Consider the following 22,250-nt stretch of genomic DNA (forward strand, 5'->3'; position numbering starts at 1 on the left):
TTTCACCTCCTCTCGGTCCACAAGAGAGTGGGTCTTTATTGTGTTCCAGATGTAAGCTGGTTCACTGAGCTTGCCTGTTTGTTCCCAGACGTTTCGTCACCATTCTAGGTAACATCATCAGTGAACCTCCGATGAAGCGCTGGTGTTATGTCCAGCTTTCTATTTATCTGGTTAGGTTTCCTTGGGTTGGTGATGTCATTTCCTGTGTTGGTGATGTCATTTCCCATTCTTTTTCCTCAGGGGATGGTAGATTGGCTCCAAATCAATGTGTTTGTTGATGGAGTTCCGGTTGGAATGCCATGCTTCTAGGAATTCTCGTGCGTGTCTCTGTTTGGCTTGTCCTAGGATGGATGTGTTGTCCCAATCAAAGTGGTGTCCTTCCTTATCTGTATGTTAGGATACGAGTGATAAGTGGGTCATGTCGTTTTGTGGCTAGTTGATGTTCATGTATCCTGGTGGCTAGCTTTCTGCCAGTTTGTCCAATGTAGTGTTTGTCACAGTTCTTGCAAGGTATTTTGTAGATGACGTTCGTTTTATTTGTTGTCTGTATACGGTCTTTTAAGTTCATTAGCTGCTGTTTTAGTGTGTTGGTGGGTTTGTGGGCTACCCTGATGCCAAGAGGTCCGAGTAGTCTGGCAGTCATTTCGGAAATGTCTTTGATGTAGGGGAATGAGGAAGGACACCATTTTGATTGGGACAACACATCCATCCTAGGACAAGCCAAACAGAGACACGCACGAGAATTCCTAGAAGCATGGCATTCCAACCGGAACTCCATCAACAAACACATAGGCTCCAAATCAATCTACCATCCCCTGAGAAAAAGAACAGGAAATGACATCACCAACACAAGGAAACCTAACCAGATAAATAAAAGATAATAAAATGGGAGGCTGGATGAACACAGCAGGCCAAGCAGCATCTCAGGAGCACAAAAGCTGACGTTTCGGGCCTAGACCCTTCATCAGAGATCTCTGATGAAGGGTCTAGGCCCGAAACGTCAGCTTTTGTGCTCCTGAGATGCTGCTTGGCCTGCTGTGTTCATCCAGCCTCACATTTTATTATCTTGGAATCTCCAGCATCTGCAGTTCCCATTATCTCAGATAAATAGAAAGTGGGACATAACACCAGCGCTTCATCGGAGGCTCACTGATGTTACCTAGAATAGTGGCGAAACGTCTGAAAACTAACCTTCCAGCTCAGCGAGCAAACTCAATCCAGAACCTCAACCTGAGCTACAAATCTTCTCAAAACTCGCTATTATCTGTTCTCTCCGCCTGCCCCTTTTCTCCTTCAATCCCTATTGAATTGTACCCTCTATTTCATATTGCCTGTCCATGCTCTTTTCACAAAAATGCATTTCCTTGCACTTCTCCATGTTGAACTTCACTGCCATCTGTTTGCCTATTCCATCAATTTGCTTTTATGAAGTTCCATCCACTCCTCCTCAGTTCACAACGCTCCCAAGTATAAAGATAACAATCCCTCCCTTAATCTTAGCAAAATGAAAAAGCTGGTTGCTGACTTCAGGAAGCAAGGTGGAGGACACACCCCCACCTATATCAATGGTGCTGACGGTCAAGTTCCTCGGAGTGATGATCACTAATTCGTCCTGGTCCACAAACACTGATGTGACAGAAAGAAAGCACAATAACACCACTGATTCCTTGGGACGCTCAGGAAATTTGGCTTGTCTGTAAAAGTTCTTAACAATTTTTATAGATGCACCATAGAAAGCATTCTATGTGGATGCATCACAGCTTGGTATTGCAACTGTTCTCCCTAGGACCGTCAGAAACTAGAGAGAGTTATGAACATAGTCCAGTCCATCACATAAGCCAACCTTCCATCCGCTGATTCCATCTAAACTTCTCACTGCCTTGGGAAGGCAGCCAACATAATCAAAGACCCCTTCCATCCCAGTTATGATCTCTTCCAACCCCTTTCATTGGGTAGACAATACACAAGCTTAAAAACACATCCTGAAAGATTTAAGAACAGATTCATGCTTGCTGTTATTAGGCTTCTGAATGGACCTCTCAAATTTTAAATTTAATGTTGATCTTGCTCTTTGTGCACCTTTGCAGCCAAAACATTGTGTTCTTTGTTCTGGTCTACTACCTTAATGTAGTTGTATGCATCGATCTGCCTGTACTGCACATAAATCAAAACTCTTCACTGTACCGAGGTATATGTGACAATAATAAATTAATTCAAGTTGTCTATTGTCTGCACATTATAATCTAGATCATCAATATATGTTAAGACAAGCCAGTGTCCCAATACTAACCTGAGGAGCACTCGTACAAACTTTTGTCCAGCCCAAAAAATATCTGATGTGTTTCCTATCCCTCAGCCAATTTAGCACACATGTTGCTAAATTCCTTTTATTCCAGTCTATAACTTTCCTCACAAGTGTGCACTGCTGGACTGCACTGAACACCTTCTGAAGGTATGCAACAGCCTTAGCTTCACAGACCCGCTCTGTTACTTTCAGAAAAGTAACTAAACACAATTTTCCCCTTTCTAATCCATGCTAACTCATTGCAATCCACACAAAAACTTTTCCACCTGATAACCAAATCCATCCCGAATAATTGCTTCTCGAGGCTTCCCCACCACTGAACACATTAACATGAAACAGAGATAGGCCACAAGGCCATTTGAGCCTGCTCCACCACTCAATAAAACCACAGCTGATTTTATTTCAATCTCATCTCTACGTTCCTGCATATCCCCCATAATCCTTCACCCGCTTTGGTAATCAAGAATCCACCTACCTCAGATTAAAAAATATTTATAGATTCTGCATCCATTGGCTTTAAAGGAAGGGAATTCCAAAGACACTCAAAGAAAAAGTTTCATCACCTCTGTTTTAAACGGGCACCCCCTTAGTTTTAATGGAAGACCCATAGTCTAGGTTCCTCCACAAGAATCGGAATCCCCTACAATGTAGAATCAGGCCATTTGGCCCATCGGATCCATACCGACCCTCCAAAAAGCATCCCACTCAGACACATCTCCTACCCTATCCCGGTAATTGTGCATTCCCAATGCCTAACCAACCTAACCTATGCAATCCTAGACACTAAGGCAACTTAGCACAACCAATCCACCTAATTTACACATCTTTAGACTGTGGGAAGAAACTGGTGCACCTGGAAGAAATCCACAAAGGACATGAGGAGAATTTGCAAACAACACACTGACCGTCACCTGATGGTGGAACTGAACCCGGGTCCCAGGCACTGTGAGGCAGCAGTGCTAATCGCTGAGCTACCATGCCACCACCAGAGAAAACACCCTTTCCAAACCTATCCAGTCAAGTTCCCTCAGGATCTTGCATGTTTCTATTAAGTCACCTCTAACTGTTCTCAACTCCAAAGGATAAAGGCCTAGACTGTCCAGCCTTTCCTCCTAAGGCAATCCGCTTATTCCAGAAAGTTAAACTATCTAGAAATTGCTGGGCTTATCCTAACGACTCTCATTTGAGCAAAGGAGATTCAGGGAAAAAAAAATGTCTTAGTTCCCGCGTCATACTCAAGTTTTATATGACTGTAACAAAATAATTCACTATGCAGTAGCCAAAAGACTGTGTTACAGGTGGGGAAAAGAAGCAAAGTTTGAATACAGATGAGGTGCAAATGGCTGTTATATGTACTTGCATTAACAGTTGAAGTTTTGACCAAATAGTTAGGGGTGGACATTTACACAAGTAATATTTATTTGGGTTGAAATCTACGCCAGATCTTTGAAGCTCGTGAATAGCTGGGAATGGGTCTGATGCCGGTTGCTGGTCACGGTCCTGAATTCAACACACAACAGTTGCCCTGGGCTGTCTACTATTACCCCCAATGGGGGTAAGTCAGCACAGTTGATTCATAAATCCAGACTGACACCAACAACACAAGGTTCAATTCCTGCACCAGCAGAAGGTCATCCTAACCTTGTCTGAGGTGTGGTGACCCTCTAATGGGAGAACAGCCCAATGGTCTTCTGGGACTATGACCACCTTACTGATATTTCCAACATACCAAATGAGAGAAAGGAGAACTTGTGGTGAAAACTCATTAGTTTGCACCCAACAGCCCCACTTTCAAACTGGCACCAGTTGAATAAATAATAAATGATTCAAAATCCAGGATCCACTCTTACACAGGATCAACCACTATTTGAGGAAATGCAGTAGGTAAAACCCTGCCCAAATTAGACATCAGTGTTTCAATACTAAATAATAAACAAAATTACAACCGTTAAAAGGCATCTGGATTGGTACAAAAACAGGAAAGGTTTAGAGGGATATGGGCCAATTTCTGGCAAATGGGATTGTATTAATTTAGGATATCTGGTCAGCATGGATGAGTTGGACCAAAAGGGGTGTTTCCATACTGCACAACTCTATGACTAACACTAAGGCAGTCCAACCCCAGAGACTATGAACGAAGACGTCCTGCTCAGTAAGAGAAAATACAGAGAGACGGTGTGAAGTTTGATGACCTACAAGATGAGGAACTAGCACTGAAACTGATAAGATTCTTAAGTTTATAAAGGCTAATGAAGTAAAGTGAGTAGAACACATTAAGCTACATCTCTGCGGAGATCTGATTCAAAAGAAGAACAGGCTCAAGGGGCTGAACACAGTGTCCTCCTATTCCAACTGCACATGCATTCACAGTTTTGTTAACAGTACACCGAAACTGTACCCAGTAGTGGCCAGCAGTTTTCAATACTATAGCTGGACAAACAATGATCCTGAATTGACTTCACCCAGAAAAGCCGTAATACAAGTCAAGGATATTTGTCTGTGAAGGAACACAGTGCTTTGAGACAGCTATCAAGCTGCAGGAGTTGAATTTTGAGGAGAGACTACGCACTTGAAGATTGTGCTCTTCCCAATCTATAATGATGTGGGCCATTTAACTGAGAATGTTTGGGATTATGAAAGGAATTGATCAGGTAGGATCAGGAGGCACCATCTGCTAATGAAATTGTATAAGCTAAGAGAGGATTACGTTCAAATCAGAGCCAGGCATTTAAGTGTGAAATGGGGAATCTATTCAGCACACAAAAATTTCAATCAATAACATGCAAAGACATAACCATGGAGCAGGGATAGGTCGTTCGGCCTCTCAAGTCTGCACTACATTTTCAAAAGATCATGGTTGATCTGACTTTAATCTCAAAATCAACATTTTCACTGATCTATCCCTCCTTTTGCTTCACCCTTCTGCCTTAACAGTATTCAAGGACTCTGCTTCCATCAGATTTTCAGGAAGTGAGTTCCAAAGGCTCTCAACCCTGAGGGGAAAAAATAATGTTTACTCTGACGTCAGTGGTGGGTAAGTTGTTGGAGAGGACTCCAAGAGACAGGATCTGTGTGTATTTGGAAAGGCAAGGGCTGGTTAAGGATAGTCAGGTTTGTGCATGTGAAATCATGTCTCACAAACTTGACTGAGGACTTTGTAGAGGTGACCAAGATAGATGTAATGACAGAGCAGCAGGCGTTGTCTACACGGACTTTAACAAAGCCTTCGACACTGTTCCAGATGGTAGACTGGTTAGTAAGATAAGATTATAATAGGATCCAAGGAGAACTAGCCAATGGGATACAAAATTGGCTTGATGGTAGGAGACAGAGACTGACGGGTTGTCATTTTGATTGGAGGCCTGTGGCCAGCAACGTGCCACAAGGACCAGTACTCGTTCGACCGTAGTTCTTTTTTAGATTAATTTAGGATATCTGGTCAGCATGGATGAGTTAGACTGAAGGGTCTGTTTCCATGGTGTACAGCTCTATGACTGTATTTAACCCTTTAGGGCCTGACAGGTGTAACTTTATAGCTCAAGCCCTCTGCTGAAGGCCAGCGCTGAGGTTGGCCTGGTCCACACTGTGAAACTGTAAACTTCAGAATTTTAATAACTGTTCAGGGATTGAAAGAATTGGCAATAACTCTACACAAAATAAACCGTTTCCTGAGATAACAGGAGAAGAAATTAAAAGCAATACAGCAATTAGCCGTGCCTTGGGAAAGGAAGAAAAGCTATAGAAACCAACTGTTTTCACAATTGCTTGATAACTCGTTGCCTTATGTCACAAGGTCAAATGATTAACTCTCAAATCTTCTGCAGGTCAATGTTTCGAACAGACAGCTAACACTGAATGTAACAAGGAACAGAGATACTATTCCCAATAAGAAGGCCCAGCTATAGACAAAAGGATTCCAGAATCGTAATTCAACGTTGTGGATCAATGACCTAAAGAATCAGCAATAATGTCAATAGCAGCAACTTCACAAGACAGAAAATTCTATAAGGATTCAACTCTGGGATTCTTTGGCAGCAGAACTGTGGAGAACTGTATTGCAGAAGGCCAAAACCGCGGACATCCAGAGACAGACGCTGCTCACTGGAATTGTTGCGAAATAATCATTTAATAGCTAAGTTGGGTTGTGAAGCTTAACTTGCTTACTTGAGGGGTCTTGTTTTGATTGCTACACACAATAAAATTTAAGTAACTGTTTCAGCATTTGATTGTCTAAGAAATCTCACAATGATTACCAGAGAAGGCGGGGGCGGAGGTGGGGGGGGGGGGGGGGGGGGGAGCGGAGAGAGAGGGGTTTGGGAGAGAGATAGAGAGAAAGAAATCTCACAATGAGTAGCAGAATTGGAAGGCAGTTTACACACAACAATGCCAAAAACGTTCCACTATCAGTTACTGACAGGTAATGGGTTTGACTTCTTCCAGGCTCCTCTCGTTCAGTCTTCACATGAATGGCATCCACTTTGACCATGATCACTTTGTGAAAAAGTTTATGCTACTGCAGTTCCAGCCCAGTTCCCATCCCTCCACATCACAGCTTCAACACTATCTCAACCAACATGTGTGAAATCAGAAAACTAGGTGTGCAAGTTATAGGTCAAAAAGTCTTATTTTTCAGTCTCATCTTCTGCATCTCAGCATGTCCCACAGCTAATGAGGTCCCTCTGAAGTGTAGTCACCATGGCAATTTGCAGTGGTATCAACCGACTGTTGCACAGCAAGTTCCCAAACACAAAAATGAGATACTGACTAGATAATCCCTTTCTGTGATGCCGATCAATATTGAATGTGAGGGAGAACATTCCTGCTCTTCTTCAATATAATGGCACGGGATCTCTCTGGTTTGCCTGGTGGAGCAAAGGCTTCCACGGTGATCTCACACATTGACAGCAGCATCACCTCAGCACCACGTGCAAGGCTTTGGAGTGGGATTGAGTTCCAACTCAGAGGCAAGCTAGTTATCAATGAAGATGCAACAAATAGCCTTTTAAAAATTTTCAGTGGCTGCATTACACTAAATACTCTTGTGGGAAATGAGACAATGGAGATATTCTCAACGGTGTGAAGTTTGGTTTTCTTTCTTTTTCGAATTCTTTCACAAGGGCATTGCTAGCACTAATCACTTACCCCTCATCCTAACTGCTTTCCTGTTAGCATATTGAATAACCACCTGAAAGCGGAGGCAGGCAACTTTGGGGTAAGGTGTACAGTGTGCAAAATTGAATCATCCACCTGTAGTATCGACACTCAATGGAATCCAAACAAAAGAAACAGAAATACAAGAGGCTCTATCAAACCATTATTCTCATTTCATGGAATCACCAAAAACTCAAATCGGTTTCCAAACCCCTCAGTTCAGAATTGTCCCAATTTTTTAAATTCATCCGAGGGATAATTGTCACTGGTAGGGTCAACCTTTATTACATGGTATGAGCTTTGTCTCTCCCTTTGACCTAGTTTCATCTTACATTTGCTTGCAGTGACTACCAATTAAACGTGTTATAAATTCCCTTAACTGTTTAGTATTTTCATGAAAAAAATCACGAAGCAGTCTCAGAGAGCAGTCAAGAGTAACCACATTGCTGCGGGTCTGGAGTCACATGTAACCCAGATCAGGTAAGGATGGAAGTTTCCTGCCCTTGAACTCATGCGTAAACTTGATCAGTTTTTCCCAACAATTGACAGTGGGTTCATGGTCATCATTAGACTTTTAATTCCAGATTCTTTTTGGAATTCAATTTCCACAATCTGCCACAGTTGGATTGAAGCCAGGTTCCCAGAATATTACCTGGTTCTTTGGACTGAGAGAGACTACATGCATTGGATAGAGAGTCCAGTGATAATACCACAAGGCTATCACCTCATCAGTCAAACCACTGACTTGTGACTGCAATGCACTTGAAGAGGCTGCTGGCAGCTGGCTTTGACCTGCAAACCATTCAAACCCCTCCAACCATTCATTTAACCAAAGCGTCAAAAGACGACATTCAAATCAAGCAGCACTTACCCGCTTGGCTAGCTTGACAGCATCAGCGGTGAGCCGGTCTCGGAGATGCTGGTCCAAGTGGGCAGCAGGAGCGATCTCTACAACCTTCTGGTGACGCCGCTGGATGGAGCAGTCTCTCTCGTACAAGTGGATCACATTGCCATATTTATCACCTGAAAGAACAGATGCAGTTTCAGCAGCTAGGGGAGCCAACCATTTAGTTACACACAATGAAGGGAGAGCAGCAGCCCATCTCTTGCTGCCACACACAGCTGCAGTCAAAGGACCGTGAGGGCTCAGTCCCCCTCATCTGGACGGGTACTGCTCAAAGAACAAACAAGGAGATCAACAGATATCATCCAGGACAAAGTAGCCCCCGGCCCACTCAACTGGAACCCTATTCACGCTGTCCACCACTGATGCTCAGCAGCAACAGTGTGTAACTTCTGCAAGATGCACTGTAGAAAGTCAAAGACCCTGGACAGCATCTTCCAAATCAATGACCACTACCACCTAGAAGAACAGGGGCAGCAGATACATGGGAACGCCACCACGTGTAAGCTCCCCTCCGAGCCACTCATCATCCTGACTTGGAAATACATGGTCCATTCTCACAGGGTGAGAGACAGACAAATGGTGGCCAGTTTAAACTGAGGGTCACTGCACCTCTTGAGAGGTTGAACTGGCAGGACCTGGCACAGCGACCTCCACCAGAGTAGGTATTGACAAGGGCATAGATGGGCACACTATGTCAGCATTCAGAGTGTGTGGGAGATGTGCCACACAGGTGTGCCACACTGACTGCAGCAGTTCAAAGAGGCAGCTCAGCACCAGCTTCTCAAGGGGCAATTGGGAACAGTAAGAGAATTAGCAATGCCCACGTCCTGTGGATGAAGCATGTCCGGTGCGGGTGCTGCTTTAAGAGAGAGTGTTTCAGGGCTTCTGCCCCGGAGACAATGAAGAAATGACAGAGAAAGTTCCAAGCCAGGGGATGGCGAATGGCAACTTGCAGACAGCGGTGTTCCCGCTGCCCTCGCCCTTTGAGCCAACAGGGGTCTCCAGTTTGAAAAGTGCTATCAGAGGAACCTTGAAATGCTCCAACACTTTTTCTCAAATGGGGCTGCATTGTTGTGCAGGAAACAAGGAAACCAGAGTCAGGTCACCTGTGTCTATGTGCGCTGGCTGAGGGATGCCCTGATCTTTTAGGGATGGCCACTGTTTTTTTTCCACTTTCACCAACAGGGCAGACAAGCTCCCCCATTTCACATTTTGTCTGTGAACAAAAGAATGCAGCTCTGGTTGTGTGGCATTCCCTCAGGACAGCCTTGGGGAGTGGCAGCCTGGAAAATTAACTCCAGTGCCCCAGTGTTTGGAGTGGGGCTTGAACCCTTGACTGGGCTGTACTGTAACCACGAGGTAGTGATGTATGAAGGGTCTACTGCAAACCTGGCAACATTGTCAGGTGGGAGAGATTGCAAGTTCTGAAACTCACCTCACAGCCAGACATGGTGTTGACATTGGTGAGCTGCATCTACCTCAAAAAGGAATTACGGAACTGTCACTGCACAGAAGGAAACTGTTCGGGCCATCGTATCTGCGCTGCTCCTCAATCAAAGCATCTCAACTCGAACTACTGTCACGTACTTTCCCTGACAAACGTCCTCTTTTCACATCCTTGCCCAAACCTCATTGTGACAGCCACATTTGAACCTCATTCTAAAGGCAGTGTATTCCAATTCCTCACCATTTGCTCAGCAAAAATGAATTTCTTTTCATCGGCTTTGGATCTTTGGTCATTCACTTTAAATCCGTGTTCCCTGATGTGTCAGACAGGATTGTTTCCGCTCATCTCAATCAGTATTTTGCAGTTTTGAACGCCTCCATCAAATCTGCTCTCAACTACTTCTTCCCAGAGAACAGCCTTAGTCCCTGCAATCTAGCTTCATGACTAAGGTTCCTTACCACTTAAATCACTCTCACAAAGTTATTAGGCTGATGCCTGGGATAAAAAAGTTGACTTATCAAAAATGCCTTTTATTCATTAGAGTTCAGATGAGAACAAAAGGGTGATCTTGTTGAAAAACTACTTGATTTTGAGGGGGCTTGACAGGACACATGTTGAGAAGATGCTTCCACAAGTGTGGGAATTTCGAGCTATGGGACATAGCTATAGATTAAGACATACATTTAAAACTGAGATGTGAAGGAATTTCTTCTCACAGAGGGTAGCGATCACCTTGAATTCTCTGTCCCAGAGAGTTGTGGAGTGTAGGTGACTGAAAGATTTAAAAGAGAAAGTAGTTGCGAGGATGTTGCATTCAGGTTTGGGGAGAGAATAGGTGGGGTGACGACACTATTGAGTTATCCAGACAGAGGGTCCAGTACAAAGCTGTTAGTTTTCGCAGGGATTTTGCCTGCCAAGGGATGAGAAGCGCTGAACAAATTCCAGAACTTCTCCTTCAACACTTAAGGTACAGGGAACATTTCAGTGACGTCAGGCTTGGACAGGTTTCACTTTGGCAACATTCAAGAACTAGACTTGAATTCAGAACTGAAGAGAGGCTGCGTGGCTTGCAAATCGGGTTAGAGTAAGCAATGGTGACACAGCGTGCCATATCCCTATTGCACTTAATTTAATTTTATTATGGGGGTGAACGATGCAAAAGAATTTTCCATTTAAACGGTATATAATACTCAGATCACAGGACAACTGAAACAAACAGTGTGCTGAAGAAGCTCAGCAGCATCCGCACAGAGAGAAACAGAGTTAACGTTTCAAGCCTGGTATGAATCTTCTTCAGAACAGCTCTGAACTTTAGCTCTGTTTCTCTCTCCACAGATGTTGCCAGACCTGCCAGCATTCTGCATGTGTTTCGGATCTCCAGCATAGAATCATTGAGCACAGAGACAGACCCTTTGGTCCAATTCGCCCATGCTGACCAGACATCCTAAAGTGATCTGGTCCCATTTGCCTATATCCCTCTAAACCCTTCCTGTTCATGTGCCCATCCAGTTGCTTTTGTAAATGTTGTAACTGTACTACCCTCCAACATTTCCCCTGGCAAGTTATTCCATATACACATCACACCAAGGTTTCTAAAACTTTTCCCCTCTCACCATAAATGTATGCCCTCTAGTTTTGAGCTCCCTTACCCTGGGAAAAAAAGACTATATGCATTCATCCTATCCATGCCCCTCATGATTTTATAAACCTCTAAGGTCACCCCTCCAGCCTCCAATGGTCCAGGGAAATTAGCCCGAGTGGTCAAACTCTCCAACCCTGGCAACATCCTTGTAAATCTTTCATAAACCCTTTCAAATTTAACATCTTTCCGATAGTAGGGAGACCAGAACTGAACGTAGCATTCGAAAAGTGGCCACACCAATGTTCTATACTGTCACAACATGACGTCCCAACTCCTGTACTCATTGCACCAACCAATGAAGGCAAGCACGCCAAACACCTTCCTCACCACCCTGTCTATCTGCGATGCCACGTTCAAGGAACTATGCACCTAACACACTTGGGTCTCTTTGTCTGGCAACAGCGGCTATATTTTGCCTTCCTTTGAGGGCAATTGATCTTTGATGATGAGTGACCACTATCAGGTAGATAGCGAGCAGCATGGGGGCTACTACAGAATCTTGCTTGACACCAGTGTGAACTTTGATGTCATCTGTTTCAGATCCCGCTCCAACTCAGCTGAACCGCAGTCACGTCACCGGGAAGCGGCTGCAGGATTGCAACAACGTTTTGACAGATGTAAAGTCGTTGACTAAGGAACCACAGGTGGAAGATAAAAACATTCCTTTTCACACCAAGAATGATTGCAATGTGGAGTTCACAGCCTGGTGGAAGCAGATTCAATAATGGAAGTGGGTAAACACTTGCAAGGGAAAGTTTGACAGGACTTGGGAACAAGAGGAAGGGCAGCTGGACTAAGCGGATAGCTCTTTCAGTAAGCGACTTATGAAGCAAAACCTAAACAGTATGGTGGTGACCAGCATCAGAAGCTCAACAGGTTCAGCAGCATCTGTCAAGCAATGAGTGGGACCACTGGCAAGCAGCACAGTGCATTAATCACAAGTTGATTTGCAGTGGCATAGGCTGAGGGGTGAAGTTCAAAACAAAACAGTGATACCTACTGACAGCTCAGTAACTGGAAATGCAAACTGCTCCTCTCTCCACAGATGCTGCCTAGCCTGCTGAGTACTCCTAGCATTTGCTGTGTTTGTCTCCAACGGCAGACTTACCAAGTATCTGGACCTCTATGTGCCTGGGCCTCTCAATGAACCGCTCTATGAACAGGGCTCCATTGCCAAACGCAGACAGCGCTTCAGAGAAAGCTCGTTGGTAGTTCTCCTCCAACTCCTGCAGAGAGCAGCATTCACAGGAAATTTACAGCTGGCACTAGTTACGACAGCTTAGCCCAGCCACGCTGGGTCGCATGAACACCTTTCCCCGGATTTGGCGCGTCATTTCCCTTCCCAGTGTTTGCCAACAATAAATGAGGCCTGATGTTCCGGAGGATAGAAACGAGGGTCACTATGGCACGCAGGAACTGCAGGAGGAGTAGGTTGTGCTGACGAGACTGTAGGAGTCTGATGAGGTCAGCGATGCACTCACGGAGCAAGGTTGACTTCAAAAGGGATGTTTTCACTCAGCGAGTAGTTAGAATTTGGGAATGTGGTGGAGGCAGACTAAATTGATGCATTCAAGAATGATGTGTATTTGGATATAAATAGTGTGCAGTGTATGGGGGGGAAAGGCAGGAGATTAGCACCAGGGAATAGAGCTGATACAAGCACGATGGACTTGGAAGGTTCTATCTATCAACGGCAAGGGGAAGGGGGGGGGGGCAAGTGTGTAGCTCCAAAAGGGACAACTGCTACCAACCAATCAAGGAAATGAGGGGTAGGGAAGTGGAGCAAGTTATAAATTCTAATCTGCTAACACTACAAAGTGAGTCAAATTAGCTTTTTCGCAAGTTATTTCCAACAATAAGTTGAGGTCTCCAACCACTGCTTTTTGTGTTGCTGTTCCCCATGGGGAAGAAAAGGTCAACAGGATCAAAATCACAAAAGTTCCAGGCAATTAGCTAGAGAGAAACTGTGCCCAGTGGGGCAGAGGAATTGAGAACCAGGGACAGTAATCGAAGGGAAGCAGAAGTGAAATCAAGGTTAGTGGAGTATGTGTTGCATATATGGGCCTTTGGAAGGCATTCAACAAATGAGGCGGCTTTTAAAATTAAAATGGAAACTCATGGTAGTAAAACGAAAGTGACGGATGACAGAGGTGATGGTATATTTTTCCAGACCAAAGGCTGGTCTGCAGTGGTGCTCCACAAAGTTCGGGTGCAATAAACTTGCAAATATTCATAAACAAATTAGCCTTGGATGTAAGGAGCAGCCTGTGAAGTCTGCAGATGATACCAAGCACTGAAAGTAGGAAATAATGTAATACCATGAGCTGATATGTGCAGGATGTGCTTTGGGAGAACTTAAAAGAAAAATGTAAGATACTAAAACGGCACCATTTTAAACACAGAAACTATAGTGTCAATGTCTATAAACCCTTGAAAAGGGTTAATCCAAGTTAAAAAGATGGTGAAGTAAGTAGTTCTTTGAGTTTACAAATTGAGGCACTAAACTAAAACTTTATGAAATTGCTGGTTTGGAGTATTGTGGACAATTCTGGGCACACAACTCAGGCAAGCTAGAAAGGCCTGAGAAAGAGGATAGAGATGTATACCAGGATATTCCGAGGGATGGGAGACTTCGGTCATGAGACTGGGAAAATTCAGTCTATTCTTCTCGCATGATTAAGAGACGACAGAATTGAGGTTCTCAAGAGGATGAGTGGTTTTGCTGGAGGACAGGGAGAGAAAAACTCCTCATGGAGCAGCAGGTGAATAAACAGAGGACAGGGATCTAAAAATAGTTGGTGAAAAATGTCGAAAGGGGAGAGGAGGAGAAAAGGTTTTCCTGAGAGTTGTTGGGATTGGGAATGCACGTGGAAGACGATTCCGGAAGTTCAAAAAGGTGCTGGACGATGAATGACAAAGGGACGTACAGACAGAGTCCCAGACAAGAAGTAGGGTGGTGTAAGTGGAAAGGGTCTGTGTTGGAGGTGATCAGGACTAAAGCGCGTGCTCCTTCTGAGAACCAGCACCAGCAACAAGGACGGAATAATTCACTGCAAGCTTCCATCAGACACAGGAACTCAGTGGTGTGAACAGCAGGTGGAGTAGGTGTAAGAGTGGGATAAGGTAACTCACTCGTGACTTCTCTCAGGAAACAGCAAACACAGGTGGTGTCCAAAAATCTTTTGCTATCCCAAGCCCTTGCCCCTCTCATGGAATAGAAGGGTCAGGTGCAACCCAGATACCATTAGCTGTATAGTCAGTTAGTTTTGTAAGTGTTTTTCTAGGGGATTTCAAAACCAGGGTGCACATTTTTAAGGTGGAAGAAGAGAGGTTTTTAAAAAAAGTCAAGAACGGGCAATTCATTCTTAATTTTACACAAAGGGTGGCTCGCATATGGAAATGAGCTTCCTGAGGAAGTGGTGGACGTGGGCACAATTATAATGTTTAAAAGACATTTGGATAAGCACATGAATTGGAAAAGTTTGGGCTAGGAGCAAGCACGTGGGACTAGTTTAGTTCATGGTAATGTTCAGCATGGACTGGTAGGACCGAAGCGTCTACTTCCGTGCTGTTTGGCAGTATGACTGAGAGAAAACACAAAGTAATGGCTCACAAGTGTTTTTCAAGCTGAAGGAAGATTTGTAGAGGAGTTCCTAAGGGGCCAGCGCTGGGAACTTTGTTCCTCAAGATAAGCATTAACAAATTAGACCTAGTCTATATGACACAGTTTCAAAGTTTGTGAATAATATTAATCTCGGAAGCATTGCGAACAGTGATATGGACAGTGTAAAATTTTGATAGGACAAAGACAAGATGGTGGAATGGAGTGATAGGGCAAGTGGCAGATGCAGTTTAATGCAGGCAAATATAACGATTAATCTTGGCAGGAAGAACATGAAGAGACAACACAAAATAAAGGGGGTGCAGGAGCATTGAGATCTGCATATAGATGTGCATTAGCCATGCAAGGAGGGAGGACAAGTTCAGAGTAGTTGACAAGGCAAACAGTATCTAAATCTTTATTAATAGGGGAGTACAACACAGGAGCAAGGATCTTTCATTTGATCTTGGGTAATTTATTCGGCTTCAAGCCAAGTATTGTAGCCAGTTCTAGGCTCCATATTTTAGGAAGGAGGTGAAAACACTGGAGAGGGATTGAAAAGGTTCACAGGAATGGCCCCAGTGATGAGTAACTTATGAAGTCAGGCTGAATATGTTCAGATCAATTCGCTAGTAGGACAGAAGGCCAACAGGTGACATGATAAGTGTTGAAAATCATGAGTCTGGACACAGTGAATTGGGACAAAGTGTTCCCGTCAAGAACTACAGGAAGCCGATTTAAAGTAACCCCAGTTACATCCAATCTGGAGTCCTGACAGTAGGTCTGGGCACCACATCTTAGGAGGGATGTCTGACCCTTGAGGAAGTTCAACATCAGTTTACAAGCATGATACCTAGGCTTCAGGGGTTAAGTTACAAGGACAGCATAGGCAAATTAAGCCTTGTTCTCTAGAATTAAGAAGATTAAGGGGGGAACCTAATTGAGGTTTTCGTAGAACACAGAATATTATAGCACAGTACAAGCCTTTCAGCCCTCGATGTTGCACCGACCTGTGAAACCAATCTGAAGCCCATCTAACCTACACTATTCCATTATCATCCATTGTTTATCCAATGGCCATTTAAATACCCTTAAAAGTTGGCGAGTCTACTACTGTTGCAGGCAGGGCATTCCACGCCCTTACTACTCCCTAAGTAAAGAACCTACCTCTGACCTCTGTCCTATATCTACCACCTCTCAATTTAAAGCTATGTCCCCTCGTGCTAGCCATCACCATCTGAGGGAAAAGGCTCTCACTGTACACCCTACCTAATTCTCAGATCATCTTGTATGTCTCTATTAGGTCACCTCTTAACCTTCTTCTGATAAAAACAGCCTCAAGTCCCTCAGCCTTTCCTCATAAGACCTTCTCTCCATACCAGGCAACATCCTGGTAAATCTCCTCTGCACCCTTTCCAATAATGCGGCTCTTAATAGGGTAGTAATATAAATCTATGCATTCCTATCTACACAAAGTCCCCTTTTCAGCACTTGGCCCAGAGCCTTGAATCCTTCAGGATATTAGTGGGGAAATACAGGGTAGATAAAGTAACAAGGTGTAGAGCTGGATGAACATAGCAGGCCAAGCAGCATCAGAGGAGCAGGAAAGCTGACGTTGAAGGGTCTCCACCCGAAACATCGGGTTTCCTGCTCCTCTGATGCTACTTGGCCTGCTGTGCTCATCCAGCCATACACCTTGTTATCTCAGATATTCCAGCACCGGCAGTTCCTACAATCTCTGTAATAAAGATAAACTATTTTCACTGGTTGGAGATTCTCAAACTGGGGGACAATCTAAGGATGACGGCCAGGCCGTTCAGGAGCGATGTTAGAAAGCACATCTACGTACAAAAGAGTAATGGAGATTTAGAGATAACACAGTGTGGAGCTGGAGGAACACAGCAGGCCAGGCATCAGAGGAGCAGGCAAGTCGACGTTTCAGCTAAAGAAAGATCCTGACCCAAAGCATCAACCTTCCTGCTCTTCAGATGCTGCCTGGCCTGCTGTGTTCCTCCAGCTCCACACTGTGTTGTGTCTGACTCCAGCATCTACAGTTCTTACTATCTCTGAGTGGAGGTGTAGAGTTCTGTTCCTCAAATGTGCTTAATGCTTATTCAATTCTTAAATTTAAAACAGAAATAGAGAATTTTTTTAATGTAAAGGGTATCAAGGTATCTGGATCCAAGGCAGGCCTATGGAGTTAGGCCACAGGTCAGCCAGGATCATACTGAACGGCAGATCAGCTCGAGGCGCTGAATGGACTACTCCTGTTCCTAGGTTAAAACGAAAGCAAAAATGTGACATGAGAAACAGCTTCTTCACATAGCGAGTGGCTACGGTCTGGAATGCACTGCCTAAGTGTGGCAGAGACAGGTGCAAGCCAAGCATTCAAAAGGGAGTGAGACCAAAAACCAAAAAGGAAGGATTAAGGAAAAGGCAAGGGAGTGACATTAGGTGAATTTCTCCTTCACAGGGCTGGTGCAGGCATGATGGGCTGAATAGCATCTTTTTTCTGCACTGCAACATTGCAGAGATTCTGGGTGATAAGAATCTAATGAGATAGTAAGTATTGCTGATGCTCGAGTCTGAGATAATACAGTGTGGAGCCGGCGGAACACAGCAGGCCAGACAGCAGAGGAGCAGGAAAACTGACATTTTGGGTCAGGACCCTTCTTCAGAAAATAAAAGTTTTCCTACTCCTCTGACGCTGCCTGGCCTGCCGTGTTCCTCCAGCTCCACACTACTGTTTGATGAGAAACTAATGTTTACTGGGCGCATGAAGGAAGCAATGTAACCCAGAGTCCTGTGGTGCTTCTTTTAAATCAAATTAAATTTCCAAGGCATGGTGGTGACAGTGACCCTATACAAGCCTCTCTTGAAGCTTCATGTCTACTTACCTCATAGTTGCGGACCACTCTCATTCCTCTGCCACCGCCTCCGTAAGCAGCTTTAAAGATGATTGGATAGCCATAGCTGTTAGCAAATTCTTGGGCCTCTGCCAGCGATGTAATAGGCGCTGCAGTGCCTGGCACAACAGGAACACCTAAAGAATGAAAGAATAGTGAAATGGCCCATTTTGTCACAACATCATAAACGTGGTTCTTCCAGGACACTGCTGCCCAGCTGACCAATGGGGAAACTGGTCCTAAAGTCCTGGCCATCGACACTAACTTCCTGGAACTGCAGCATGAGATCAGGTGGCATAGTGGTTAGCACTGCTGCCTCACTGCGTCAAGGGTCCGCGTTCAATTCCAGCCTCAGGCGACTGCCTGTGTGGAGTTTGCACATTCTCCCCGTGTCTGCGTGGGTTTCCTCCAGGTGCTCCAGTTTCCTCCCACAGTCCAAAGATGTTTGGGTGAGGCGGACTGGCCACATTAAGTTGCCTCGTCGTGTCCACAGATGCATAGGTTAGCCATGGGAAATACCAGATTACAGGGACTGGGCAGGATGCTGTTTGGATGTGAGTGCAAACTCAATGGGCCGAATGACCTCTTTCCAAACTGTAGGGATTCTATGCGAACGTGCTCCAGCTCAGGGTAAAATGATTTCTTTGTGACGTTCTCAAGAACAACAATCTGTTTTTTGGTTTTCAGGGGCTCCTTTGTCATTTAGAAGTTTGGGGGTGGGTGGGACCTCACAGAAACCTAATTGTTACAGGACTAGAGAAGGTCAATGCAGGAAGAATGTTCTTGATGACCTGCGGAGCTCAGAACCAGAGGTCACAGTCTAAGAATATGGACTAGACTATTTTGGACTGAGATGAAGAGAAATGTCTCCATCCAGAGTGGGGAACGTGTGGAATTCTCTGCTGCAGAAAGTGGTTGAAGCCAATACAGTAAATGTCTTCAAGGAGTTAGGTATAGTCCTTAGGGCTAAAGGGATCAAAGAGTATGGGGGAGAAGCGAAAACGGGGGACTGAGTTGGATGGTCAGCCATGATCCTATTGAATGATGGAACAGGCTCAAAAGGGGCTGAGTGGTCTACGCCTGTTCCTATTTTCTATTTTTCTGTTCTCACCAACTCCTTTATTAAGCAATGCAGTCACAGAGTACCGTCATTTTTTGCACTTTTTCTTTTAAAAAAAGTTCCTTATTTAGACAGGTAAAATCAAAAGATTGCAAATATATATTTATGTTATTCCATCTTTTATTATGAATTTAATTGCATCTATTAGTGAGTTTGTTTTGTTAATTTATTATTAGCAAACCTGCAACACACCATCTCTTGCACTCACTAGATAAATAGACACCTTATGTAAGGTGATGCCAGCACTGATTTCACAGGATTTTAATAATTTTTTTAAGAAAAAGATATAGCTTGTAAAATGACTTCCAAGAAACCTCCAACAGTAGAATGTAGGGTGTTTCTGTCATCTAAGTAAACAATCTGAAGATTATCTATTACTTTGCATGCTGTGGCTGTGTAGGTAAAATACATGTTAGGCCTAAGCTACACTGAGTGCCTCCTCTTTATAAAAATCGAAAGAACTGCAGATGCTGTAAATCAGGAACAGAAACAGAAATTGGTGGAAAAGCTCAGCAGGCCTGACAGCATTTGTGAAGAAAAAAATCAGAGTTAACATTTTGGGTCCGATGTTCTGCGGACTGGTCACTGTACCTGAAACATTAACTCTGATTCTTTTCTTCACAGGTGCTGCCAGACTTGCTGAGCTTTTCCAGCAACTTCTGTTTTTGCCCCTTTCCTTTCTGGTGAACTCGTGTGCTGTCTCCTCTGAGCAGTTTGTATGTTATGAGTGGTTCTCAGCTCTAATAAACTTGGCTAGTGATGGATAAAATTACACAGTACAGTAAGCTTGGTACCTGTCCAATCACTAGTGGATCAATATGAGAGTCAGCTTCAGGGTGGCCTCAGGACTGGCCAGAGTGACTCCTTGAATCACAGGTTCACTCTCATCCACCCTTGCTATTCCTCCATTCGTGAGTTCACTCCCACCTACCCTTACTGCTCCTTGAAGCACAGGCTGTGTCACCGAAGTAGCAGCAAGATTGGGAGAGAGGGAGCCAGTGATTGGTGATGTTGGCATAGCGACTGTTAAAAACCAAATCTCTGATTGGTGGTGCTGTTCATTGTTGGTGCTGTCTCTCCTTGGCATAGTTCTCTGATTGGTCACCCCCTTCATTTAACTTTCAGGGGCATGTTTGCCTGCTGCCCTCACCTCCCGTGTATTATCAGAAGTGTACCATGGGCCAGCTCTGCATTTCACAGAGGGGCCCTGCACAGTAAGCTCTTTATAGCTACCGATATCCAAAGGATTATCATTGACCACAAACTGAATTGCACTAGCCTAGTAATTATTATGTTTGTAACAGCAGGTCAGAGGCTGGGAATTCTGTCATGTCTAAGTCACCTCCAGTCTCCTCATAAGCCTATCCGTAAGTGTATTAGAGTACTCTCCACTTGCCTAGATATGAGTACAGCTCCAACAATACTCAAGAAGCTCGACCACCAGCCTGGATAAAGCAACTCGCTTGACTGGCACTACAGTCACTACTTCCAACATTCACTCCCTCCACCACTGATGCTCAGTCGCAGCAGTGTATACCACCAATATTGTGCACTGCAGCAACTCACCGAGGGTCCTCCAACAGCACCTTCCAAACTCACGATTTATGCCACAGCTGATGGACTGCAAAGGTTCAAGTAAACAGCTCACCAGCACCATCTTGAGGGATAAAAAGGACTGGACAATTTACACTGGCCTTTCCACATCCCAAAGAAAAAATAAAGGATTTCAAGCACAAGCTAAGCCACACTAGATACGGGGCCAACAGAAAGGATCAGTGACAACACTGCCATCTGATTTGCAGCATACCAAAATTACCACATTAAACCACACAGCGGGGAATGTAGGTTAGGATATTTTTGGATTAGGATATTTCCACGGCACAACATCGTGGGCTGAAGGGCCTGTACTGTGCTGTACTTTTCTATGTTCTATGTTCTATATTTGTCAACCTCTTGCTTCCTAATTTTTCAACACTGCAAGTTCACCACAAACCATGTGTGCCAGTATTCCATCAGCAATCACCCAGCGTTTTGCCTGTCATGGATTTGTCAGGATGATGCATGGGACACAGGTATCCAAATTCAGATCAAGCAGAAGAGACACTTTAACCCTTTGGGGTTAATGGAGGTCGTTCCTCCATTTCAGACCTCCAATAGAAAGCTTGATTATACTTTAAAAAGGAGAAAGTTAGAGGTATAGAATAAAGGGGTCAGGGAGGCAGGGATTGGTGGGGGTAGAGGTAGAAGCGGGGGTTGATGAAAATAGGTGAGGCTGACAGGACAACTCTTTCAAAAATCCACAGAGAAATGGGCCAAATGACCTCTTTTTCTGTGAGCATTCTATGATTTTTTGCCCAGATGCAGTCTAACGTAAGTGTTTTGTTGATCCTATATCCACCTGCAACTTTCCTGTGTGAATCACACTCCAAATCATTTCCCTCTCTACCCAAATCCTGCTGTTCCTTGGACAGTGGCTTGCCTCTCGCCCACTGGCCACAGTGCTTCATCTAACTGGTTGCTCCCCCGACACAGTATTTGAGCTGATTATTCCACCACTGGATCATCACATCCCACGGCCAACCCCAATACCTACTTGCCACAGGGCTGATGTCTTAACAGACCAGTATCTATTGTTGAATTAAGTCGGAAAAGATGTTCAGAGATTTACAAGGGTTGTTCTATAAACCTCTGAATGCACAGGTATCTTTTACAAGTCCTCAGTGAAACTTCATGAAGAAAGGCGACCTTTCGCTGACCAACAGCCTGTGTCGCATGTGGATTTTGTTTGGTTTAATAACCCTTTTCCACCTCCTTCACCTCTCATTGACTTCACTCTTAACTGTAGCAGCCTTTCCCAACCATTTCATTTGCTCTCTCTGTTTAGCCAGACCCCTCACATTTTTTAAATTTTTTTTTAATCATTTCGGCTTGGATCGGTGAACTGCGAGCAGCTGCCTGTTTGTTATTAGAAAAAAAAATGAAAACAAACAACTAACATTTATTTGAAGCCAGACCTGGATCTTAATTGTAGACTGAAACTTGTTCAAAGAATGCCATAGATGTTTCTGTTCCGGATATACATCACATTCAAACTAATGGCAGACGTTAAGAGTTAACAGAACCCTTAGAAGGGAAAAAAAACTATCCCGACAAAAGGAAAGCAAAGTTTAA

General features: G+C 44.2%; 1 protein-coding gene across 17 annotated transcripts in view; it reads right to left on the reverse strand.

Annotated features, from left to right (window-relative positions):
• LOC125449241 (pyruvate carboxylase, mitochondrial-like) overlaps positions 1–22,250 on the reverse strand; it is a 765,853-nt gene that overhangs the window by 594,828 nt on the left and 148,775 nt on the right. For all 17 annotated transcript variants that reach the window (XM_059641558.1, XM_059641556.1, XM_059641559.1 and 14 more), the window contains 3 exons: positions 17,951–18,096; positions 12,561–12,678; positions 8,328–8,479 (listed from right to left, as the gene is read on the reverse strand). In XM_059641558.1, coding sequence (XP_059497541.1) covers positions 8,328–8,479; positions 12,561–12,678; positions 17,951–18,096 — 416 coding nt within the window. The remainder of the gene's footprint in view (positions 1–8,327; positions 8,480–12,560; positions 12,679–17,950; positions 18,097–22,250) is intronic.

This window comes from Stegostoma tigrinum, chromosome 42, assembly GCF_030684315.1.
Source record: "Stegostoma tigrinum isolate sSteTig4 chromosome 42, sSteTig4.hap1, whole genome shotgun sequence".
In the NCBI taxonomy this organism is placed as follows: Eukaryota; Metazoa; Chordata; class Chondrichthyes; order Orectolobiformes; family Stegostomatidae; genus Stegostoma; species Stegostoma tigrinum.